Genomic DNA, 27,398 nt, shown 5'->3' on the forward strand with positions numbered 1-27,398 from the left:
CTGTTCGTTGATGGTACATTTGAAATCGGCTTTGCCCAGTGGGTGAAGAATTTCTCCTCCATAAGCATTTAGAGTGGAGGAGTCTTTTTTCATGAGCTCAGTGGTTCTTATCTTGTTGAACACTTTGAGTGACATGACGTTCACACGGGCGACGGTATCGACTTTGGCAATCAGGGGTTTGTTATTTATTATCATGGTCACAGCAGGATCAGTCTCTTTGCCTGGAGTGCGCAAGTTTAGGGAAAGTACGGTAAGGAGCTACCTAATTTTTTTTTTGAAACACAAGCATCTTTATTGTTCAGGTCATTAACTACTAAGCAGGTCATCACACTTTCACACTGCTACTCTGACTGGTAGGCAGTGGGTAGGATCTTACACTATGAATGTTATAATTAGGCGGAGTAATAATTACTAAGATTTCTGATTGGCTAACATGCTATAGCCAATCTACTCATTAAATTGCTAATTTTAAGTTGCTCATTAAATAACAGTACTGATACGCTATAGTAAGAGCATTGATTTGCCATTAAAATGAATTATGTAATAACGTGTCAACGGTATCAGTGACAATCGAACACTGTGGTTTTAATGTTTCACATGTTCACAATTTAATTAATCCATCTTTATGGATTAAAACAAATAATAACATTGGGATTTAAAACATATTTGAATGCATTCCATTATCAAACTTAGTCAATTTCAGTCATAGTCAGTGCAGGATGAATGAGGGGATCAGTACAGGATGAATGGTGGGATCAATACAGGATGGATGAGGGGATCAGTACAGGATGAATGGGGGAGGGGGGGCAGTGCTGGATGGATGGGAAAGGGGCTGAGTACAGGATGATTTTGGGGACCAGTGTAGGACGGATGGGGAAGGGGGGGGTGGCAGGAGAATCAATGTGAGGTAGATAGGGAGATCAGTGCAGGATGAATAGATGGTGGGGGGGTAGATGGGGAGGGGAGCACAGGGGATGTCAGTGAGGACTGAACAGAGGCAGGAATGGGGATCAGTGGAGAGGAGGAGTCCCAGGATAACGGGGGAGTACAAGAGAGAGAGAGAGAGAGAGAGGGGGGGGGGGTGGGGAGGAAGGAAGGTCAGCGCTCATCGGACAGGGACGGTATCATCGCCCCGCTGCCTTGGCCATCCATGTCCACCGCCAAGTGCCGACGCCAAAGGGGGAGGCAGTTGGGGTCTCCTCGCCACCGCCAATCCTCCTCTGCCAGCCAACAGAAGGTGCATGGCCGAGCGGTGCAGCTGCTTCAGACGGCGGAATGGGGCCTCCCCATTTCTCCAATCCCGTTAGCGGATTGGCAAGCAGCGGCCGCTATCAGAGCAGGCGGGGTGCTGGAGGAGGAGGAGGAGGAGGAGCTGCTATTGCCGCCGCTGTCGCTGACAAAGATCCTATAGGATCTTTAGCCGCTGCTGTGCGGGGCCCGTCATTCGCTCCGACCCTTTGTCATCCCACACCCCGTATCTTTGCTCCGTACTACATCGTCGCCGCCGACATGAAACGTCACGTTCCTTTTCTCCAGAGATGCTGCCAGACCCACTAAGTTACTCCAGTTTTTTGTGTCTATCTTCGGTATAAACCAGTATCTGCCATGCCAAGCCGGGCAAAATGACTTGGCATTTAGGTTGCCCGGGGCACTTTGGTTGGCCATTGGCATCCAGGCAATTGCTAACTTCGAGCCCTGATATTAAACCAATTATTTATTTTTTTTAGTTGGTCATGAGCGCAATGTGTGAAAAAATGGAGGGACAAATCACTTACATTTGTCCTCAAATTTGACAGCAATTAGATTTTGAAAGTAGGGTTGGGAGAGATTTGCATTCAATATTAATACTCTGAAAATGGATAAACCACGAGGTACTTTCACAGGTTAAGGCCAGATCTGCTGCATACTTCAAGCGATCCGAAGCGGTACAAGAAGACTCGCTATGATCTCCGTAAAGCCACCAATGATGCCAAGCAGGACAAACTTGAGTCTCAGTATAATCACTCGGACACACGGACAATGTGGCATGGTCTGAATAAGATAACTAGCTGCAAAGCAAGGTCAGGCAACGTCATTAGTGATAGTGAGACCCTACCCGATGAACTGAATGCGTTCTATGCTCACTTCGAGCGGAAGGCCAACAGGGCGGTGGCACCTGGTCCTTCAGACTCCAGTGAGCCTCTCCCCAGGGTGACTGTAGCAGAGGTTAGATCGGCCTTCCTGAGTAGAAAAACCCACGGAAAGCAACTGGCCCAGATGGAGTTCCTGGACGTGTCCTTAGTAGCTGCGTGGACTGCGTGGGAGTATTCGCAGACATCTTTAATCACTGCCTATTCCATTCTGACGTACCCACCTGCTTCAAGATGACCACCATCAGTGCCGAAGAAAAGCAAGACCTCATGCTTAAACAACAACCATCCATTGGCGTTGACATCCACCATCGTGAAATGATTTGAGAGGCTAGTTATGGAACATATTAAATCCAGAATTTACAGCGGCCTTGACCCACTGCAGTTCGCCCACCGCCACAACAGGTCCACAAACGATGCCATCACCCTAGCTCAACACTCATCCCAAGAACACCTGGATAATAGAGACACCTACGTCAGACTCCCATTCATGGACTAAAACTCTGCCTATAATAACATTATACCATCCAAGCTTATCACCAAACTCACTGAACTTGGTGTCAATGGTTCAATGGTCCTTTATTGTCACGTGTACTGAGGTACAGTGTAATTTGATTTACCATAGTCATACAAAAGATGCATAACTACATAAAGATTAAACATAGACTTAAACAGCCACCACAGCGGCATGTGAGAATCTCCAGGGCACACAGCATAAGCGGAGACCCACAGCCATCTGTTGAATGTCCGGGCCATACACACGCTCCTTCACCGTGATGTGACCAGAGTTGTACCGACCACTGTTACTCTCTCTGCAGTGCCTGTCTGCCCGAACAGTCAGAAAGTGTTAGCACTCATCTTTGCAATTGGATACTCAACTTCCTGACCAACAGATCCCAATCAGTGAGGATAGTGGACAAATCATCCTCTGCAATAATCCTCAACACGGGGGCTCCGCAAGGATGCGTTCTCAGTCCCCTTCTTTACTCCTTGCACACCTAAGACAGTACATCCAAATATAAATCTAATTTGATTTAAAAATTTGCAGACGACATCACCATTATGGGCTGGATAGACGGAGCATAGAGTATGAGAACCTGATGTCAAGACAACAACCTTTCAACGTCAGCAAGACATAATAATTGACTCAATGAAGTACGTATATCCTAGTTTGCATTCTTCTTCTTCTTGCGTATGGCGTGCACAGCCTAAACTTGTTCTATTTGGTCTTATTTGATTGGGCACGTCGAGTTGATTGCATTCGTCGAACTGTGAAGGTTGCAATCTCCCACCCCCCAGTTTGCATTGACGGTGACGAAGTAGAGATGGTTGTAAACTTCAAATTCCTCGTAGTAAATATCACCTACAAATTCTCCTGGACCACCCATATTGAAGCAATGACCAAGAAAGCACACCAACGCTTCTACTTCCTTAGAAGGCTAAGGATGTTTGGCATGTCCCCCACAACTCTCACGAATGTCTCCAACGTCACCATAGAAAGCATTTTATCAGACATCACAGCGTGGTTTGGGAACGGCTCCATCCAAGACCGCAAGAATTGTGGACACAGCCCAAACCATCACACAAACCAACCTCTCTTCTATTAACTGCATTTATACTTCATATTATGTCGGCAAGGCCAACAGCATACTCAAGAATGAGTCACACAAGAGCTACTCCCTCTTCTCTCCTCTTCCATCAGGCAAAAGGTATAGAAGGGTGAAAATGCACACCTCCAGATTCAGGGACAGTTTCTTCCCAGCTGATATCGGGCAACTGAATCATCCTACCATAACTAAAGAACAATGCTGAACTACTATCTACCTTTTTAGTGATCTTCAGACTTTCCTTGATCAGACCCTGCTGGCTTTACCTTACACTAAACATTATCCCCTTATCATGTATCTATACAATATAAATGACTCAATTGGAATCATTTATTGTCTTTCTGCTGACTGGATAGCACGCAACAAAAGCTTTTCACTGTACCTCGGTACACATGACAATAAACTAATCTAAACTAACTAATGTCAGGCAGGAAAATATAGTCATCCTGCTTCAATAGTCAGAAGTGGAGTACACTTCAGGTGCCCCCCGTGTTATAGTGGGAAAGCATACTTCAAAACCTTGTCATCTGTGCATGCATCAAGGAAAAATGGATTTTGTGTTGACTTATTTACTTTTTCTCCACACAAATTCTGCGAGCTGAATTTTTATTTTGCATCTCAAATTTCTGGTCGTAATATTGTGAATCCTCCAAGGTTGTACTTCCATAATCCAAATGGCCATAACACGTGTGTTATGGCCATTTGTGCGTTATGGCCATCTGTGTAGGACTAGCACCATTCTCCACTTTTAGGAGAAGAAAATGCCATCGTAATATGCTGAACATTGCGATAACATTTAATGCAATAACCACTTGTTTCCTGACTTGTTTCACTGCTTCCATATCAATAAACATTTTGGACCCCAGTTTGATATGAACAAATAATTGAGTAATACATTTATAAGTTAGTTGATAAACTAGATAGTTTACTACAAGCACCAAACTGTTCTAACACCACCTTTAAAATGACAGTTAAATTAATGTTATATGCAACTTGATTATCTACATTTTTGAGTGATCAGGATTTTAAGAGCTGATTTACAAAAATATGATATAACAAATTAATAACAATCTATTATGAATTTGTAATGGAAACAGTATATGTATGTGGATTAAACTTATATGGTAATCATGGGAATAAGATCTGAATGATTTAACATAGTTTCTAAGATATATTGATGACAACAAAATATAAAACACCATGTCAAATCTCATATCAATAAGAAGAATTTTATATCATCAGTGTACATAAGAATATTATCATTTTTGCTGCCATGCATGGCAGAGATGTTGGAAATAGAAAGCATTATTGTGTGCAAAGACACTTCCTGAAGGTCAATGAAATGTCTCGTTAAGGAGACAATTTCTGAGACCCAAAGATGAGGGAATCAAAACAAAGAGTTCCCAGATTTGGAATGGCAGCCAGGCAATTATGCCTGTATTGGGGAAATTTATCACAGTGAGAAAATAAATGGAGCTTAATAAGGTACACGAATGAAATAGACACAACTATTTAAAAAACATGTCTGGAGAATGAAGTACCGGATTCAGAAATGATGTTTTGAATGTTCATTCATAGAGACTACAGAAATCTTAAGGGATAATTATGCTACAGGAGCAGAGTTCGTGTCTCATGAGAAAGCAATGATAGTTATAGAATGGTGGCGAAAGAATATATATTTCTTGAGCAGTTACAAAATTTACAAAGAACAAATTTACAACTCCTAACAATGATGTTCACTCTGCCGGATTTGCCATTGGAAGTGAAGGTCAACAGTTGGAGCTGTTTAATGAATGACACACCCTGTGGTACATACTGACCTCCTAAAACCACTTCAGAAGATACCTCCAATACTACCCTCCCTTGCATGGCTCTGGCACAGGATAGCAAATACACATGTTGAACCTGTGATTTGGAATTTCAGAAGACATTTGATAAATTATTTATTCACTATTATAGACAAGATGCTGCATCAAAAGTTGGATTTATATTAGAAATCTGAAAAAAAATCATTTGATTGGGGAAGTTCTGAAATAAGTATGTTTGGGTACATTTCTAAATGTGGATTTGGGGGAAAGAACTGTGCTTTCAATATTAATGGTGCTGAATATGTTGGGCACGGAAATATGGTCGTCCGGCTCCAGTATTCAGTAGTTGTAGCAACAATACATTTTGTTTGCGACATTTCTAGCATAAAAATATGTGTAGGCCTTGCCAATGACACCCAGACACTCCAAAGGAATGAAATGAAAGGGAAAAAAACAGACCATTGCTTGCTATATGTAATATTTAGTGATGGAACAGTGGGTTCTTGCTGTTTTTTCTCCCCCATCTTACATTTTAATGGATGACACATCCTGTGGGCCATACTGATTTCTGTAAACCATGTTCACGTTATAGGAGTAGAATTAGGCCATTCGGACCATCTCCTTCGCCATTTAATCATGGCTGATCTCTGCCTCCTAACCCCATTTTCCTGTCTTCTCCCTCGACACCTGTTTTAATCAAGGATTTGAAAATCAAGAAATCCACTTCATAAGAAATTCCCCCCACCCTACATTTAGAATGCTTTCAAGCTCAAAATGTAAGGATCATGTTGGATTCTATTACAATCTGATCAGTTTTCAATTTGGATGAATACAAGAAAACTTAAATATGCATCAGTTCAAGTGATTTCAGCTTGATTGCATTAGAGATAGGTGCAAACAGTGTGTAAGAAAGAACTGCAGAAACTGGTTTAAATCGAAGGTAGACACAATGCTGGAGTAACTCAGCGGGTGAGGCAGCATCTCTGGAGAGAAGGAATGGGTGACGTTTCGGGTTGAGACCCTTCTTCTGACTGATGTCAGGGGAGGGGGTGGGACAAAGATAGAATATAGGCGGAGACAGTAAGACTAGTGGGACAACTGGGAAGGGGATGGAGAAAGAAAGCAAGGGCTATCTGAAGTTAGAGCGGTCAATGTTCATATCGCTGTTGTGTAAACTACCCAAGCAAAATATGAGGTGCTGTTCCTCCAATTTGCGCTGGGCCTTACTCTGACAATGGAGGAGGCCCAGGACAGAAAGGTCAGATTGGGAATGGGATGGGGAGTTGAAGTGCTGAGCCACCGGGAGATCAGGTAGGTTAACACGGATGATGAGGTTGGAGGAGGTGCAGGTGAACCTCTGCCTCACCTGGAAAGACTGTTTGGGTCCTTGGATGGAGTCAAGGGGGGAGGTAAAGGGACAGGTGTTGCATCTCCTGCAGTTGCAGGGGAAAGTACCTGGGGAGAGGGTGGTTTGGGATGGAAGGGACCAGTTGACCAGGGAGTTTCAGAGGGAACGGTCTCTGGAAAGCAGAAAGGGGTGGAGATGGGAAGATGTGGCGATTAGTGGGATCCCGTTGGAGGTGGCAAAAATGTTGGAGGATTATATGCTGTAGGCGACGGCTGATGGGGTGGAAGGTGAGGACAAGGGGGACTTGTTATCCTTGTTACGAATGGGGGAGGGGGAGTAAGAGCTGAGCTGCGGGATATTGAGGAGACCCTAGTGAGAGCCTTATCTATAATGGAAGTGGGGAACCCCCGTTTCCTAAAGAATGAGGACATCTCCGATGCCCTGGTATGGAACACCTTATCCTGGGCGCAGATGTGGCGTAGACGGAATTGGGAGTAGAGGATAGAGTCTTTACAGGAAGCAGGGTAGGAAGAAGTGTATCCAAGATAGCTATGGGAGTCAATAGGTATGTCGTAGATGTTGGTCAATAGTCTGTTTCCTGTGATGAACATGTTGAGATTCAGAAACGGAAGGGAGATGTCGGAGATGGTCCAAGTGAATTTGAGTGGATGGAAATTAGTGGTGAAGTTGATGAAGTCAGTGAGTTCTGCATGGGTGCAGGAGGTAGCACTAATGCAGTCGACAGTATAGCGGAGGTAGAGTTCGGGGAAAGGTTCAGTATGCCTGGAACAGGGATTGTTTGACGTACCCTATAAAGAGGTAGGAATAGCTAGGGCCCATGCGAGTGCCCATACACGTTGGATTTGGAGGAAGTTGGAGGAGTCGAAGGAGAAGTTGTTGAGGGTGAGGACCAGCTCTGCTAGGCGGAGGAAAGTATTAATAGACGGAAATTGGCTGGTTCTGCAGTCGAGGAAGAAACGGAGGACTTTAAGACCCTCCTGGTGGGGATGAAGGTGTAGAGCGTCTGGACATCCATAGTAAAGAAGAGGGAGTGGGGGCCTGGAAAACGGAAGTCATTGAGGAGATGAAGAGCTTGTGTGCTGTCTTGGACATAGGTAGGGAGGAATTGGACCAAGGGGGTAGGATGGAGTCGAGATATGTGGAAATTAATTTGGTGGGACATGAACAAGCAGAAACAATGGGTCTGCCAGGACAGTTCTGTTTTTGGATTTTGGGGAGAAATAAAATCATGTTGTGCGGGGCTGGGGAACGATAAGGTTGGAGGCTTTAGAGGGCAGAGAGCCGGAAGTGATGAAATCAGTAATAGTGCTTGAGATTAAGGCCTGGTGCTCTTCTGTGGGGTCATGATCCAAGGATAAATAGGGGGAGGTGCCTGGGAGTTGTCGCCTGGCCTCAGTCCAGTAGAGTTCAACGTAAACAATGCTGCTTTTGAATGCATGCCAGTTGACTGCCAAATTCACATTAATTGTAGGTATGAGGATCCTGAAGTTGCTGTCAGTTGCATGAAACACAAAAGTTTTGCCAACATTACCACTGCAAAATCTGAACCTGTACATTTCTAAACTGAAAATTGCTAACAAAGCTACCTTAAAGAAAGGTTATTCATACTATCTATATATTTATATGATTTACTTTTCTTTATAAAAATACTCTGTTGAGTTACTCATTGTCGTAAATTTTCCATGACTCCAAAAAATTGCCATATTTAGTAGCCCTAAGTTAACTAATATTGGCAAGGATTAGACCTGATATAGTTGTTCAATTGTTTATGGACAGCATCATACATATAATATGCCTTCTTGAATAATATATTGGTGCTTGTGTTTATATTTTTAGTTTTGTGGAAAAGAGATAAAATTTGATGCAAGTACAGTGAATAATTTTGCCTCATTAATTGTGACATCCGAGCAAAAAATTCCAATTGGGGAGAAGCCTTTAAAATGAAATGAATATTTGTGATTTCTGTGGAATAAATATAATTGATTTGATGTGGAGTGGAACAACTCTTTGTTGCTCCAATGCATGAAGTTATGGAATTTTAAACTGCCACAAGCGGTGGCGCAGCGCTGTAGCACCATCGCGGCGCGGGTGATGCCTTACCGAGGAACACCGTGTGGTAAGCTCCGGGGTGCTGAGACCACCGACTCCAACATCGCGGAGCTGTGTTTGCGGAGCGTCCAGCTGCAGGCGGCCCTGACTTCAACATCGCGGAGGTCTGGTATCTTTCGCCGAGGTCGCCAATGTGAATCTCCGCCCAGCGCGGCCTGTGGTCTTCGGGAGCCGCGGTCTCCGGTAGGAAATGGCCGATTGAGAACTCCAATGCCTCTCCGAAGCTGGAGCTCCATCATCCCGGCGCGAGGGCCTGAAACATCGGGCCTCCACTGCGGCAACTGCGGAGGCCTCAAATAGGCTCCGACCACGGGTGACAGATGAAGGGGACTGAACTTTTTACTGCCTTCCCTCACAGTGGAAAATGTTGATTCTGTTGTGGGGGGACGTTCATGTTAAATTCTATAGTGTGTTGTGTCTTTTCTATTTTTTAATTTTGTATGGAAACCCAATTTCATCTATGTACAGCACTTTGGTTTCAATGCGAGTTGATTTAAATGTGCTATATAAATAAAAATTGCTTACTTCTCTACAGAAGGAATCTTGAGTGTGTCACCTCAGATTGCTTGACACGCAGGTTGAAGGGTTGCATTGGGAATGTTATGGAATAGATTGTCTGCTGTAGATTATGTTTCGCTAAGTCATTTATACATATTGGGAAAAGATGTAATAGAGAAATTAAATTTATCTGAAAATAAGAAATATTGCAGTTAAAATAATTATTGTCAATAAAAACTACATTGCTATTATCTAAACATTTTAACATTTTCCTGTGCAGCTTAAAGACACCAAGTCAGTCGACCAGAAGGTAACACTGATGCACTTTTTAGCAGAGATTTCTGAAGAGAAATATCCAGACATCTTGAAATTCACAGATGAAATAAGCCACATAGAAAGTGCAAGTAAAGGTATGTCTATGAATTGAGTGATGCTTATTATGATATAATCATAGTTGGGAGAAGAATTGTTGATGTCATTTTAAATGTGAATGAATGTTAAATTGAAACTCAACCTGAACTTTGCTCAAGCATATTCTCCTTAATGTTGACATATGCAGACTAGCTTTCTGAGCACTCAGTCTCCATTGTTTCTATTACAGTGAATTAGTTACTCAAGTGTTTAGTTAACTTACCTTTTTTCGGCATTTCACCAGAGCACGTAATTGTAGACCTATTTAGGCCACAAATATTATATCTGGGAGCAATTAAACAAAAACAATGTTTTAAACTTTCATATAGCCATATTGAATTATCATCTGTAGTCTGTAAACTAATCAGACACATACAATGATAAATATCCCCATACATTTAAGATTCTTTACTTGTATTGCTGACATTTACCATTTTATAGAAGTATTGTTCTATGCATCAATGTACGTTATTATTATTTTTAATTTGATTGGTTATTCAGTATACATAACTATTGAAACATTACTCATGCATTCAGTAGCCTCAATTGAATCGCAGTTTACTCATTTTATGATGTTGCACAAGGCTCGTACGGTTCCTGAGAGTCCTGGAATTTGAAACTATTTTTCAAGGCCTTAAGGCTTGAAAGGCCTTAAAAATTCACTTCTTATAATAAAAGTATTGATTCATGCTGAGTACTGTGGCTTTTTTTCATCGTTTATAATGCGTATTTTTATTAAAAGTCGGGAAACATTGTTAGATATATTTGCTAACGACGTCCCCTGTTGAAGGGAGGGTAGGAGCACTAGGACCCAGCAGAGTCAGATTGCGTGCTGTCTGCATCGTGGAGGTTGGGGGCCTGGTGCCTGGAACTCTGGTGATGTGACGGCGCTGGCCCGCTGATGGCCGGTGGAGAGGCAAGTGTTGACGGAATGGGTATGTGTGGGAGTGTGTGTGTGTGTGTGGGGAGTGTGTGTGCGGGAGCGTGTGTGTGTATGGGCACAGAGCTGCTGGAGAGTCATGGCAAGTTGGTGCCGGGCCAGCACCTCTGCAAAAATACATGATCACCGTCTTTTTCTTTACTTGCTTTATAATTATATTTCATGATAATTAGTGAGTGCAATCGTGCAATATTTTGTCATTTCATTAAATTAAGTATTATGGGCCTGTCCTACTTAGGCGATTTTTTCAGCGAATGCCGGCGACTGTCATAGTCATAGCAGATCGCCGAAAAACCGATCTGGATCCCCCCTACGACAATGTATACGACAATGTGTACAACAACCTACCACCTAGTCGACATCGAGCCACGGCAAGCTACGGACAACTGGCGACCCATTAGGACGTCCACCTACGACCGCACCTACGACAACCTACGTCCACCCGCAACAAGCTATGACATGGTTCGACCCGGTCGGCGCCAACTGAAGACACCTTAAAGACAATTCAGTCGGCTGTACCTGTCGTAGGTTGACGTAGGTAGTCGTCTATGGAATTCACCAAAGTCAGCACCGGCGACAACCTACATCATCCTGGTGAAAATGTACAACAGCACCTACGTCAGGAGAAGTCAAGCTACACTCATTGGCGTCAAGCCAACTGTCAACGACAGTCGCCGAAAAGTTTTGAACATTTCAAGATCCAGCGGCGCCCAGAACAACGCTACGATTCTTTGGCCGACTGAGGAGACTACTTATGACCATACAGGCGACAGCCAAGTCGCATGAGGTCGCCTAAAAAAATCACAGGCCCATTATATGTTTTATTGTACTAGTTATTCATTGAGATGTAGTGATAGGCTAGAATCTTGTTTGACCCTCTTGGGAGACCAGCAAAACCTGAAATAACTCCCCTGTTTGACAGCTCCGGGTTAAAAAAATTAGCGCTGCAACACTGGATAGCGTGGGAAGTTACACATCGGTTTGCCGTAGGCTATCAAGTTGACGGTTTCAATTACATTTTGAAATAAAAAAAGCAGTTCCATCCTTCCCATTAATGTGGTTGCATAAAACTTTATTATTTTGTTGGTTAACCTTGATTGATGGCAACATGTTTTATTTTTAATTTCTTCCATTTGTTTTGTGAGTTCATTAAATTTATAAAACTGGCATTTCTTTATTTTTTCCCACGGACCGCAAAAATGTGCCAAATATATAATGGGGCCCTCATGCTGAAAGATTTGGAGGCCCCTGTTGTGAGGTATAATTTAAAAAGAATTACAGTATAAATTAAGGGTAAACAAGCAAGATGTCATTTCAAGGTATAATTATCAAAAAATTATCAAAAATTTCCTGTGTAAAGGATACTTCTCTCTAATTAGAGTTAACAAGCAAGGAACAGGTATCATGTTACAGGTGTAGGTGTAATATAAAATATTTTCAATATGACTTAAGTGTAAACAAGCAAGGAGTTGGTGTCATTTTAAGGTATGTTTATCACAAATTGTCTGTGTAAATTAAGAAGTGACAAGTAAGTAAAATGTCTTATTTTAAGGTACAATTAAAAAAATTACAGTATAAATTAAGGGTAAACAGGCAAGAAAACTGTAATTTCAAGGTACAGTTATCAAAAATGTTCTGCATAAAAGGGGCGCGGCCACCTTTTATCCCCGCCAGGGGTTGTGCCCCTTGGAAGGAGCCCCTTGCAATGTCCCCTGGACCGCCATCTCTCTTCCTCTTTTTTCCATCTTTTCCTGTCTCATGCCTGATGACTTCAGAGGTCAGTGCGACAGGCCTGTAGTCTTTAATACCAGCAATCCTTGTCTTTTTGGGTACAGGGACAATAGTGGAGACTTTGAAGCAGGCAGGGACAGTACAGGTTTGCAGGGACTGGTTGAAAAGCAAAGTTTTCTGTTATCATGGTTTCACATTGACCAACTAAGAGATGAGAAAATGGACCATCAGTGCTCTATTGAAGTACGAATATAGATAAATTAACCATCTTGTGTGTCATTAATTATTATGTAGTTTAGTCTCATTCTGTGCAACATGGACTAATGGATTGACTGATCACCTTCTCAGATTTCCCTGAAAATCAGTGCCTGTATATCAGAGCACACAAGTAACACAACAGAAAACAAGGTCTTAACTCCAAATTCCAATGGCATTTGGCAATAATTCGAGCTATATCGATGGTTCATAACTTCAAAGGAACTTTAAGTTGAAAGTTGATTTTCTCTGGTGTTCTTTGTACCAGAGGAGTGCAAAACATGATTTTCAATCAAATCTGAGATGGTGACCAGCCAACCTTTTCACTTACTTTTATTTGGTACAGAATCAAATCATCCAATACTAAGCAATTTATATTAAGGATAAGGGGGAAATCCTTTAAAACTGAGATGAGAAGAACTTTTTTCACACAGAGAGTGGTGAATCTCTGGAACTCTCTGCCACAGAGGGTAGTTGAGGCCAGTTCATTGGCTATATTTAAGAGGGAGTTAGATGTGGCCCTTGTGGCTAAGGGGATCAGGGGGTATGGAGAGAAGGCAGGTACGGGATACTGAGTTGGATGATCAGCCATGATCATATTGAATGGCGGTGCAGGCTCGAAGGGCCGAATGGCCTACTCCTGCACCTAATTTCTATGTTTCTATGTTTCTATACACAAGTCTCCGATAAACCATCAATGTTTGCTGGATTTTGGCCCTTGAAAATAGGATTTTTGGACCTTGAAAGTCCCCTTGAAAAATCCTTGAATTTATAGATAATCCAAGTGTACGAACCCTGATTGCATTAATTTACCTGGTGGCTCTGAAGTTTTTTTATGTATGTGGTGAAGTGTTTCAGTGTAATTTAGTAAAATCAGTCATAATCTTTCGAAACTGTATTTCCTCCCTCCCATTTCCCCCCAATTCCCTATCCATTAGACATGTTCACAACATGAACTCACATTTATCTGATTTGCTTTCAAACTTAATATCTAACTAAATAAATCACTGAATGTGCATAGACATTTTTTACAGAACATTACGTTTCTTTCTTCAGTTTAAGAATGCATACCCTGCTTTTTAACTTAATCTAGTCAGTTATATTGTTGTGCATGTTTACACTCCATTCAATTTGTACTCCAATAAAGTCAATTGTGTGGCTGAGTTATAAACAGCACTGTCCCCAAACAGGTTTTAACAGAATTTAGTGAAGAAATAGAAGAGGCATTATTACATAAACGTAATGTTGTTAATAAAAGATATAGCACCATAGAGTGTGCAGATAGCTAATATTATACCTATATTTAAGAAAGGATTAAAAACATGTCCAGTAAACTATAGAGCAGTCACTTTTATGTCAATAAAGTAAAAGATAATTGCATTTTTGCTGAAAGAAATAAGAAATTGTCCGTCTATAAACTACATTGTATGGAATCTTTATTTTGTGTATTCTGCAATTCAATTTCAAAAAATTAATACAGGAGCTTATGATGAATTCAATGAAGATCATATTGTTTCTTTTTGTTCTCCATATGTCTAGACATTGTGCATGGGCATCAACTGATGTTAATAAGTTCTAGGAGCAGAATTAGGCCATTCAGCCCATCCAATTATGGCTGATCTATCTTACCAATCCATACCACTGCCAGTCATGCCAACACCAGCCTTCGTAAAGTTTCAGGCTTACATCAGGGTATACTTGCATGGTCATGTAGAATTCAGCCATGTTGCCCAACTGGCTCTCTTAAGTATTAGACTTGCTTGTTCTTCAGGGCCCTCATAACAATGTCAGGCACTTCCAAACAGGCAACGTTTCCTCTCCTTCACCATAGCTTGTAACCTGTGCCTGACTATTCCTATCTAGCTTCCTAACTCCACATTTTCACTCCCCCCCCCCCCCCATTTCTTTGGACCCCCTCCCTGAAAATAATCCACATCGGTTAACATTCTCCACTAATCTTGTGGACTGAATCTACCATTTTGACTGCAGATTGACCCAAACTCTTCAAATCTTGGACTTACTCTTGCCCTTCTCATCCTGAACTGATGAACAATCTTCCATCCCAATCATTCACTTCACTTATGTTTCTTATTAGCCTTGCTTGCTAACTGAGAATTGGATGGCTGATTTCTCACATAAGGTCTGTCCAGTTTTGTTTGGGCCTCATCTACTATTGCAAAATGCAAACTGCTGGAGAAACTTAGCGAGCCAGACAGCATCTGTGAAAGAAAATGGCAGTCAATGTTTCCCTCCACAGATGTGGCATGCCTCACAGAGTTCCTCCAGCAATTTGCTTTTAGTTCAAGATTCCAACATCAGCATTCTCTTATGTCCTCATGCCCTATTGAATTGTCCAGCAACGAACCTACAAAGAAGATTTGGTACACACTGACTGTGTAACGTAGGTGGCATTCAGCTACTAGACACCTGTAATTAAAAAGACTACATAGTTTTTTAATTGGTAAGAATAATTTGACAAGCCTTCCTGAGTAGGTAGGCAATGACAATGCAGTAGATTTTATTTATTCACATTTCTAAAAGATTTTCAGTAATATTGCACAAAACATATGAATGAATATTTAATAAACAGTGAATATCTTAGACAAGAAAACTGTAGCTGGGTGCATGGTTACTAGTTGTAAGACTGAAAGCAAAGAGTTGGAGTAAACTGGTAGAGGATGGAAACTGGATTTCTTCAATTTGGTGCCTGGGTCAATTTCTAATATACAGAGAAATGGATGTGATGACGAAAATATGTGATACTTTTAAGATAGGTAAAACTGAGAGGAGATGTTATTTTTATTAATTGTGGGAAGCTAGATTGTAATATATATTACTGAGGATAAATTATTTGTAATTTTATGAATTTACCCTGGTTTGAGCTGACGACCTAAGTGTTTATCAGGATGGGACTTAAATTAACTTGAGGAGGGATTTGGCCTCTGGAAGAAGGAAGACATTGGATCTTGCAGAGTAATCAACACCTGTATGATGTTCTGCATTGTTGAGGTAATCCAGTTAAGGGCCTGTCCACTTAGGCGACTTTTTCGGCGACAGCCGGAAAATAGGCTGTCGCCACAAGGTCGCAGGGTGACACGGCGTGACGCCTGTATTCTCGTGAGCTGTTGCCTCAAGTGTCGTGGCCTTTTTGTTGTCGCCGCTTGGTTTTGAAATGTTCAAAACCTCTCGCCGACCGTTTGCTTGACTTTGCGTGACTTCTCCTGGCATAGGTGCTGTTGTAGGTTGTCATGGGCTGTTGCCAGTTTGACGCCATCTGACGTTGGCTGTCGCCAGGTGCTGACTTCGGTGAATTCAAGTGGCGGCAGCCTACGTCATGCTACGTCAACCGACGATAGTATCGGCGTCACGAGAAGTCATGTTGCATCATTTGAAAAAAAGTGCACCGCTCCACCTGTCTTCACTTGACGCTGTCAGGGTTGTAGCTTGCCGTAGCTTGTCGTGGACTGACGTAGGTTGATTTTGGTTGTCGTGGGTGTTGTCGTGGGTTGACGTCGCATGTCACAAAGAATTGGGACTCCGATTGACGTAGCTTGTCATAGCTTGATGTCGACTAGGTGACAGCCTGTTGTAGACATTGTTGTAGAGGCCCGGTTTCTCGGCGTCACGCCGCGACAGTGACTGTCGCCGGCTGTCACCGAAAAAGTCGCCTAAGTGGGACAGACCCTTTAGTAGTTGTGGTAGTCCCAGAAAATTAAACTTGAGGCGCACTGGCTAAATTTAGGACATTCAGCATTCCAAAAGAAGAACAACAGTGAAATAGCATGGAGTAATGTAATCCTTTCAAAATATTCAAACTGCTAACATCCTTACTTACTAAAAGATGTAGCATTTTTTGCCGAAATCTTCCAAATATTGATTCACATCAGAATGCCATAAAAATGTTATATGCTGCAATCAAATGAGTTCACTGCTCACAGATTGTGATCTGTTGTAGCTCATATTTGCTCCGTGCTTATTATCATTTTGGGGTCTGGAGGACTGGCGATCTCAATGAAAATTATTATAAATTAGATATTAAATTGCAAAGCAGCTAGCTTATTTCATAATTATTTTTTCTTGGAATAAAGCATTTTTAATTAAACATGGTCTTATTTTCAGGTTGAAAAAGTGGACAAGCTGGCTTTGTTTTCATTTATCAATTTTAAACCACTCATTTCTTTTTAAATGTTAGAAATGCTACAAATGGTTTTGTAAATTGATAGCGTGTTTCAGAGAATTAGCAAATGAGGAACACAACTGTTTACTAAGAAAGTAATAACTGAATGTTAATTAAATGGTTGAAATGCAGTTCAGTGTTTTGTGGAAACAATTATAATAATGTTTACTCATTTTCTCAAATAGCCTAATCAAAATTCATTGAGCTATAGATTCATCTATCTAGTCCATTGAACATCTCATCCCCAAGGATGAAGAAAATGCAGAGCATTTTAGAGTAGATAGACACTTTGTCATGGAGTTTTCCTATACATTTCTGAAAAAACAGATTCTAATGGCCATGATAAAATTGGGATGAATCTCAGTTCTTCCCCAACTGTTGGGGACCCTCTCCCCTGCCAATAATATACTGTATGAATGATAAATCAACATTAAAATATATTTTATTTTTTTAGCATAGACTTGTTAACCTATTAAAAATCAGAGGATATAATGTTTATTTTATATCCCCAAACAATTTTGGTCATGCAAGAAGTTGGAAATCTGAACAGAATCACAAAACGTGGGAATAGTCAACAAATTAGGCAGTGTTTGTAGAAAGAGAAACTGTTCATTTTACAGCAAGACAATGATCCTAAACATACCGCTAAAGCAACAAAGGAGTTTTTCAAACCTAAAAATGGTAAATTCTTGAGTGGTTGAAATTAATCAGAACCCAATTGAGCATGCCTTTTATATACTGAAGAGAAAACTGAAGGGGACTAGCCCCCAAAACAAGCATAAGCTAAAGATGGCTGCAATACAGGCCTGGCAGACCTTCTGGCAGAGAAGACATCGAGCAACTGGTGATGTCCATGAATCGCAGACTTCAAGCAGTCATTGCATGCAAGGATACATTGCATGCAAGTATACAAATCTCAAATTGTGGAGTACAGAGGCAAATAAATAAAAGATGGATCTTTGTCCCAAGGGTGCGGAAAATGGATGGTGGATCTGTATTAAACAGTTCAGGCAACATCTATGGAGAAATAAACATAATTAATTTCCCTTTAAAATTGGAAATTAGTAACCAAATGTGATTAAAGTTGCAAAAAAGGGAAAATGGTGAACAAAACAAATGGAATGTTTGTGTGAAGTTGGAGACCAAAATAGATAAAAGATGCAAATCCTGGTGATGCCGGCTGAGAAGGTGGTGAAGGCTTGTTCATTGCAGTTTATCTTCGAGAGGAGGTACAAATAGAGGAAGACAAATGAAGGCAGCACAAACCTGTTGGAAATCTGAAATAAGCATGAATGATGAAAGTACCCAGTACGTCATGCAGCAACTGTGGTTCGAGGAACATCAAGATTATTATTATTATTATTAATTCTTTATTTCGAATGTATTTCGAATGTAAAACGAAGATGATGTAACAGGTTGATAATCTTTGGTAAAGTTATAGTTTTTGATTAGGATGAGCTAACTTGATATAGGCCAGGGATTAAGTCTGAGATTTTTCATCCACATGGTTTAATGCCACATGAGATTATCTTTTTTTACTGAGGAAATGGTTAAAATTGCAGAATATACAAGTCAGGACAATTGTTTGAACTGCTGGACTACAAATCTACAGTGCAGTGAAACATATACTCCTTGGTCATTTCATGTTGGTTGATGGTGTATCCAACTTTCCTTAATTCCAGCACTGACCTAGAAAAACGAGACAAAAAATTCCTAATCTGCTAACAAAGAAAAAATTCATGGGGTGGGCAATGATATTGCTGACACTTCTAAAGTGCTTATCAGTATAGTGAGTTAACAAGGTGTGAAGAACTGCCAAAACAACCAGTGTGCATTTAATGCTAGAGGCAGGCTTTATGCAATTAGCTCTTTGGCAAACAAGTTAGCTCTATTTGTATCATATGCAGTCATCCCTTAGAAGTGTGGGTAGTGTTGTGAATCATTTATCTGCATTAAAATCGATTTACCTTTTGCTTGCCTGGTTCAATTATGTTTTTTTCAACTATTTGCAATTCTTTGTGCTAATGAAAATTCAAAGGAGCCAGTCTATTGTTTGCATATAATTTGATATGTAAGTTAAATGAACTGTAGACGTAGCACTCTCAACTAGCTCTAAGAAAACATGGGGATGCATTATTGCTGGAGAAGAGTGGGGAAAAAAATTCAATTAAAAGACAAAAATCTGAATCTGCATCCATTGCATAAGGTAGAATAATAAAATGAATATGGAATTACCTTGTGAAGTGTAGCGTTATTAGTACAGCATCCGCTACCATGTTTTTCATAATTCTAACCTGTAGAATTGAATAACCCAGTCAGCAGCACAGCATAGTGGCACAACCTACAGTGATGCTGCCTTAAAGCTTGAACAATCCGGGTTTAACCTCAGTCCCCATTGCTAACTGTGTGGAGTTTGCACTTTTTCCTTTTGCCTGTATGGAAATTTGTGAAAGCTGTGGAAAAGTTCAGAAATCCAGTTTTTCACTAGAACTTTGATTTAATTAGTACAGCATTTCAGAAATGGAAAACAATGAGCAATATTGTGCACTTAATACAAAAAACGAGGATCATTTTCCTATGTCTATGTTTCCAAGTTAAAGAGTTTGTTTTTAACTTTTTTATCTCTGCGCACCGCAAAATAGTTCACAATTATAAATCATAATTAAAATGGCGTTTAGTTTAGTTTAGAGATGCAGTGCGGAAACTGCCCCTTCGGCCCACCGAGTCCGCACCGACTAGCGATCCCCGCGCACTATCACTATCATACACACGAGGTACAATCTTACATTTATACCAAGCCAATTAACCTACAAACCTGGATGTCTTTGGAGTGTGGGAGGAAATTGAAGATCACGGAGAAAACCCACAGGTGGAATGTACAAACTCCATATGGATAAGCACCCATAGTCAGGATCGAACCCGGGTCTCTGGCACTCCTTTAATATGCTCCTTGATATTTTTTTGACAAATATATGGATTCAATGGAAAACTTTCAAATCACCTTGTTGGTACCTGAATTTGGAAAAAGATACATCCCACATAAGCATTTTTGGCATATCAATAAAGATTTTTTTTAAAGAATTCCATGTTATTCACATTTCTGTTTCTGGTACAATATTTGACTATATCAGATGAGAGCTAGTAAGCTGGGCTGCTTAAAACATCTATAAAACCAGCAATCTTCCCTGCTAATCATGCCACTGGTGACAATGGCTCAGATATATAATCCTCAGTACAGCAAGGACTTGAAATTAGTATGTTCATCACGGCACTCAAAAATAGTAACATACCTGTCACTGCTAATGTTATTCTCTTTTTCTAGCTAATGTTGTAGCTAGACACCTCTTAATTAAAACATAAAACATAAACGTAGGCACCCGACCAAATATATCCAAGGATTCCATCATTCCTCATTGATCACCTCCCAGGCCCCACTGGACCTGAAATCCACCTGTTTTTTTTTTTGCTGAGCAACTGGAAATGATTCCTAAAAGCGTATTGCATGTGTATGACAATCGTTGTTTCCCATGCCTTGGACATTGTGCCGAATAGCAGTGTCATAAAACATAAAACATAAAACATCTAATCTATTGATCACACATGCCACATCTAATACTCCTTTTCCAGCATCCAAGAGTTTCCAGACCAATATTCTTCTGAAATTGAAATAAAATATTTATTAGTGTTTATTTTGATTTTTAACAGTGTGGTCCGATTGTTATTTAGCATTTTGTGTAAAAAACATATTTTAAATGTTTATTAAAAATTGTTTAACTACTTGATTTATTTTCTGTGGGAACAATTTTGTTGACCGCTCAACCAATTTGATGGCATTACATTTTCTGGCTGTAAGGGAAGATCTTTAGAACCAGCACCAGACAGAAACTAGCATTTAACAACTAACAGACTGGGGGACTCCATGCCATAGCGAGGATCATTACTTTGAAACTGATTCCAAAATAGGCACCAGTCATTTACAGGGATAATAACTGGAATCTCGAGTTTGGCAACCAAACCTGTTTTGATCAAGATGTTTTGTGGTAAAAATACAAATAATTCACTGGACATATTTGTTTGATGAATAGTCTTAATATATTAAAACGCCTGAATACAAATAGAATAATCCAAAATAGAATATCATCATGTTGTAATCTATCGTGCATCAAGGGGCACATTTTCTGTGTGAATTCAAGTTAAAGCCATGTGGAAATCGAAGTCACATACAAATGTTTGTTCCCACGTCAGAGCAGCAGGTGATTGATGGTCATGGAAATCTGAGCAGTCATTATTCCAAGGTCAGGAGTCAGATACTTTGTATTGCAGTTGTAGACTGCTGCCCGTAGAGTAGCATGCATGATATTCACTGTGCCTGAGCCATGGTGTGTCACATATTCTCAGCCCATGGGATGGTTCTATTGGCAGCATATTGAGCAGTGAGCTGACTACAGTTGCTGCTGTCCCACTCACACTCATAATGCTGCAGCAGCAAGTAGGTCTCTACTGGTCGTGTATTAAGCAGCACTGACTTGGATGTAATATGAGGTTCACGTTATGTACTATACAGTTGTTATATGATTCTACAACTGTGAGTCAGGCAGGATCTTTATAAAATTGGGTGAAGTTGGGTGACAATGGCAAGTGAGCAGGAATCTGCATCCTGGATGGCTGTTTTCCATGAGGACGGATAAATTTCACCTGATTTCATCTGTTCCCCTATCCCCAAGCCTCATTTCAAATGACTTATTCACAGATGCACGGAAATTTGTTTAAAACAAGTAATTTGGCTTACATTTGTACAATATAAATGGCAAGCCTTGCTTTCAGAATTTAAGCTTGAGTACTTCTCCAGGTTTATTGGCATGCCAAATTGTCAAATTACTTTGAATATCTGTTAAAGGTTTTCGGTATGTTCCCACTTATGGTCATTATCTTTGGGGTAAAGATCTGAGACAACTGGAGAATTAGCTGTGAGGCAGAAAGAAGGATATGGGATACAGAAAGCAGGTTGTGACTTGTTGGGTGCCATAGTGGTCGGTGCTTATGACCCAGCCAGTCACAATATACCGCAGGACAAGCTAGATAGGTTATTAAACTATAGTGAAATTTAAGGTTATGGAAGTTAGGTTGGGAAATTAGATGAAATTGAAGTTGGAATCAAATATTTTCGGCTGGCGCTGATGATAGCTGTCACAGTGTACTGCTCCTTGTTGTTTTGTATGTGTTTGTTCATTTGTGTCGTCTGTGAAAATCCCACAAAGATTACTTTCATGAGACAGGTACTCATTAACATCAGACATACGGTACCTCTAAACATCGTTCCGGAGTTATCTCACTCGCTGGACTATTTGGACATACTCGTCGGCGGGGCTGTGGCTGTGTTCAAGGTCTTGAGACGGAGGAGGACCCATGGGAAGCACTCTGGAGCACTTACCCGACTCCGGCGACGAGGATTACGCACACTGCTCCCGAGTATATTCCTTGCAAATCTACGTTCTCTCAACAACAAAGTGGACGAACAGCAACTCCTGCGCCAGCCAAACAAGGACTTCTCTCGAGCCGCTGCCCTGTGCTTCATCGAGACCTGGCTGTGTGAGTTTAAAAACTACAAACCCTTTTATTCTCTGAGGGAATTTAGCTCTTTTATTCTCGGTGGAGTTTACATCCCCCCCCCCCCCCCCCCAAGCCTGCGTGTACATGAGGCGCAACTCGCTGACGAGGTAATGAGGGTAGAGAGTGACTTCCCGGACACCATGGTCATTGTTTTGTGGGACTTCAACAAGACTGACCTCAGCCGAGACCTTCCAAAATACAGACTTCATTTTACCTGCCCCACCAGAGGGCAGAGAACACTCGACCACTGTTACACTTCAATCAAGAATGCATATCGCTCTGTTCCCCGGGCGGCTCTCTGACCATTGTTTAATTCACCTTAGTCCGACCAACAGGCAGAAACTAAAATCTGCTAAGCCTGTGGCAGAACAATGAAAATGTGGACAAGCGAGGGCATTGAAAACCATTAGTCCTGCTTTGACGGCACTGATTGGAATGTGTTCAGGGAAGCAACCTCGATGAGTATACAGACACTGTGACATCATATGTCAGCTTTTATGAGGACAGTTAAATTCCCACTTGGACCGGAATCTGGTTCAACGACAAGCCTTGGTTTACAGCAGAACTCAGACCGCTCTGCCAGTCTAAAGATGAGGCCTACAGGAGTGAGGATGCAGACCTCGACAGCAGGCCAAGTACAAGCTAAGAAGAGGAATAAGAGCTGCCAAGGAAAGGTACTCTGAGAAGTTGAGGAGCAAGTTCTCAACTAGTGACTCTTCTTCAGTTTGTAAGGGCTTGCAAGAAATCACCAGCTACAAGAGGAAAATCCCCCACTCATTGGACAATCGTCAGCTGACTAAAGACCTGAACGGGTTCTACTGCAGGTTCGATAAACAGAATCTTAACCCTGGTACCCCCTCCCCCAATCAACACCACACCTACTCACAGCCTGACTCCAGTCTGCAAAGACTGGACTCTTCCCCACCCACACCTCTGCAAGGAATTTGTTTAAGAAGGAACTGCAGATGCTGGAAAATCAAAGGTAGTCAAAAATGCTGGAGAAACTCATCGGGTGAGGCAGCATCTATGGAGCGAAGGAAATAGGCAACGTTTTTGGTCGAAACCCTTCTTCAGACTGATGTGAGGGTGGTGGGGGGGGGGGGGGAGAAGAAAGGAAGAGGTGGAGCCAGTAGGCTGAGGGAGAGCTGAGAAGGGGAGGGGAAAGTAAGGACTACCTGAAATTACAGAAGTCAATGTTCATACCGCTGCCGTGCAAACTGCCAAAGCGAAATATGAGGTGCTGCTCCTGCACCTCATATTTCGAGGTTCACCTGCACTTCCTCCAACCTCATCTATTGCATCCGCTGCTCTAGATGTCAGCTGCTCTACATCGGTGAGGCCAAGCGTAGGCTTGGCGATCGCTTCGCCGAACACCTCCGCTCGGTTCGCAACAACCAACCTGATCTCCCGGTGGCTCAGCACTTCAACTCCCCCTCCCATTCCGAATCTGACCTTTCTGTCCTGGGCCTCCTCCATGCCTAGAGTGAGGACCACCGTAAATTGGAGGAGCAGCACCTCATATTTCGCTTGGGCTGTTTGCACCCCAGCGGTATGACTACTCCAATTTCAGGTAGTCCTTAAGGGCTTGTCCCACCAGCATATGACTGCATGCTGCGAGCGCGACCTAACGTGGTCGCTTGAGCCGTACGGCCTCGCAGGGCCGGTTCCACATCGATCGCCGGAGCCGTATCGAGTTTTGCGGGGCTGGTCCCGACATCGCGCGGGGCTCCGAAAAACTGACACTGTCCCAAAATTCCGCGCGGCAACGGACTGTTGGCCCGCAGCCGCATTGAGGCCGGATGCAGCGCCTCGACGGGCGTACGCAGCATCTGGACGCCGTTCGCAGCGTCTTGACGCCGTACGCAACGTCTTTACGCTGTACGCAACATCTTGATGGCGTACGCCTAGCGCGGGGCGTTGCGCGATGACGTCACCGCCCGGTGTGCCGTTGCGTAATGACGTAACCGCCCAACGTCCAAATTCAGTCGGCTCGCCTCCTGCCCAGCTGATTAGTGAGTATGACGTCGGGACCAGCCCCGCACAACTCCAGACGGCTCTGCGGTTGGAAGTGGGACCGGCCTCACGAGGCCGTACGCCTCAAGCCACCACGTTTGGTCACGCTAGACGCATGCAATCGCATGCTGGTGGAACAGGCCCTTTACTTTCTCCTCCCTTTCTCAGCTCTCCCTCAGCCCACTGGCTCTACTTCTTCTTCTTCCTGTCCCCCTCACATCAGTCTGAAGAAGGATTTCGATCCGAAACATTGCCTATTTCCTTCGCTCCATAGATGCTGCCTCACCCGCTGAGTTTCTCCAGCATTTATGCCTACCAAGAAATTTGTTTGTCGATTTTAGCTCTGCTTTCAACACCATTGTGCCAGAGCTACTACATTCCAAACTCTCCAAGTTGACTGTGCCTGAACCCCTCTGTCAGTGGATCACCAACTTCCTGACAAACAGGAAGCAGCATGTGAGGCTGGGAAAGCACATCTCGGACCCGCAGGCCCTCAGCATAGGAGCAGCGCATGGCTGCGTACTCTCTCTCCTTTACTCTCTCTACACCAACGACTGCAGCTCCACAGACACCTCTGTCATGCTTCCCACGTTTGCGGACAACACAACGCTGATTGGACTGATCCAGGATGGGGAGGAATCTGCCTACAGACAGGAAGTGACACAGCTGGTGTCCTGGTGCCTTCGTAACAATCTGGAGCTCAATGCTCTTAAGACAGTGGAATTGATAGTAGACTTTAAGAGAGCCTCCCCTCTCCTCCCCCCACTCACCATCAACAACACCACAGTCACATCTGTGGAGTATTTTAAGTTCCTTGGAACGATCATCTCCAAGGACCTAAAATGGGGGGCCACCATCGAATGTAGTGTCAAAAGGCCCAACAGAAGATTTACTTCCTGCGGCAGCTGAAGAAACACAATCTGCCACAGGCAATGATGGTCCAATTCTATACTGCCATCATAGAGTCTGTCCTCACCTTCTCCATCATGGTCTGGTTTGGCTCAGCCACCAAGCACGACATCCGGAGGCTGCAGTGAATCGTCCGATCAGCGGAGAAGGTTGTTGGCTGCAACCTCCCCCCCCCCCCCCCCCCCCCCCCCCCCCCCCCCCCCCCCCATTGATTGATGAACTGTACACTTCAAGGGCCAGGAAGCGAGCGAGTAAGATCATCTCTGATCCCTCTCTCCCTCGCCACAATCTCTTTGAAGCACTTCCCTCTGGAAGGCGACTCTGGACTGTCAAAGCCGCCACAACCGGACATAAAAACAGCTTTTTTTCACAGATAATAGCTCTATTCTGCAAGTCTGTAGCCTCCTTTTGCTCAGGTATTTTATTTCATTCACATGTTTAAACTATGATGTTTTATTATTGCGATTGGAGCACCAAGGCAAATTCCTTGTATGTGTACATACTTGGCCAATAAACTTATTAGTTCATTCATTCATCTTATTGAATGATGTAACACTTTCGAGGGTCTGTATAGTTTACTTCAGCTCTTGTTTCCCAAATTTTTATGTGTGATGAAAGCCCACAGCAAATGTGACAGTTTTGGGTTGAATTCAAGCAAAGATGTTTTCAAGAACAACTGGAGAAAATTCAGTTATTGCACGTAATGTGCATTATATCCACTGTTATTAGAAAACACAGAATAATTTAGAGTTGCTGTGTATAAAATGCTATTCCAAGTTTTAAAAAGATTACTGCACCTGAAATATGAGCTTTTTGATATTGAGCCTGTGTGGTGTTCTCTATTGTTATACCTGTTTGCAGCATCAAACTGGTGTTTCTTTTAAGTAGAATTTAATTTCAATTCATTCTGCAGAATATAGTCACAGCATTACACATCAAGGAAACAAGCCATTTGCCCCAACTTGTCCATGCTAACCTATGGACATCCTTCCGTTTTAATCCCATCTCCCAGCACATGACCCATACTTTCCTGTGCCAATGCAATTCGTGTGCTCATCTAGGCTCTTCTTAAATGCTGTTAGTGAACCATCTTCAACCACTCCCTCAGAGTATGCGTAATAGGTACTCGGCACTATGGGTTTACTCTAAATTTGTTGTCCAATTCCATCAACTTCTATGTGGAAAATGCTTCTTGCAGTTTGCTCCATCTATACCCTTCATAATTTTATATACTTCAATCATGTTGCCTCAACCTCGTCCGCTCCAGGGAGAATAGACTTGGCTTCTCTAATCTCTCCTCATAACTGAGTCGATCTATCCCAGGCAACATCCTGATGAATTTCAGTGATATCACATGCTTCCTATAGCATGATGACCAGAACTGCTTGCAGTACTCCAGCTGACGTCTGACTAAGGTTTTTCAAAGGTGGAGCAAAACTGCACTACTTCTGTATTCAAAGTCTCCCCACAACCTCTAGCTTTCCAGAAAAAAACAACCCAAGAATGTAGAACCTCTTCCTGCAGCAAACACCGCCTAATCCAGGCATCATTCTGGTAAGCCGCCACTACTCTTTCCAAATGCTCCACATCCTTCCTGTTATGGGGTGACCAGAATTGCATACAATGCTCCAAATGCGGCCTAACCAAAGTCCTATAAAGCTGCATCATGACTTCCTGACTCTTATACTCAGTGACACCATGAAAGCAAACATACCATATGCCTTCTTCACCACTCTATCTACTTGTGTTGCCAAGTTCAGGGAGTTATAGATTCCTCTGTACATCAATCGTTTGTATATTTTTCCATTACATTTGACCTCCCAAAGTGCAAC

At 42.3% G+C, this 27,398-nt stretch overlaps 1 protein-coding gene across 3 annotated transcripts in view; it reads left to right on the plus strand.

Annotated features, from left to right (window-relative positions):
* Positions 1-27,398, plus strand: part of diaph2 (diaphanous-related formin 2) — a 567,387-nt gene that overhangs the window by 235,471 nt on the left and 304,518 nt on the right. For all 3 annotated transcript variants that reach the window (XM_055643895.1, XM_055643898.1, XM_055643897.1), the window contains exon 18: positions 9,801-9,930. In XM_055643895.1, the coding sequence (XP_055499870.1) occupies positions 9,801-9,930 (130 nt within the window). The remainder of the gene's footprint in view (positions 1-9,800; positions 9,931-27,398) is intronic.

This window comes from Leucoraja erinacea, chromosome 12 (genome assembly GCF_028641065.1).
Source record: "Leucoraja erinacea ecotype New England chromosome 12, Leri_hhj_1, whole genome shotgun sequence".
NCBI lineage: Eukaryota > Metazoa > Chordata > Chondrichthyes > Rajiformes > Rajidae > Leucoraja > Leucoraja erinaceus.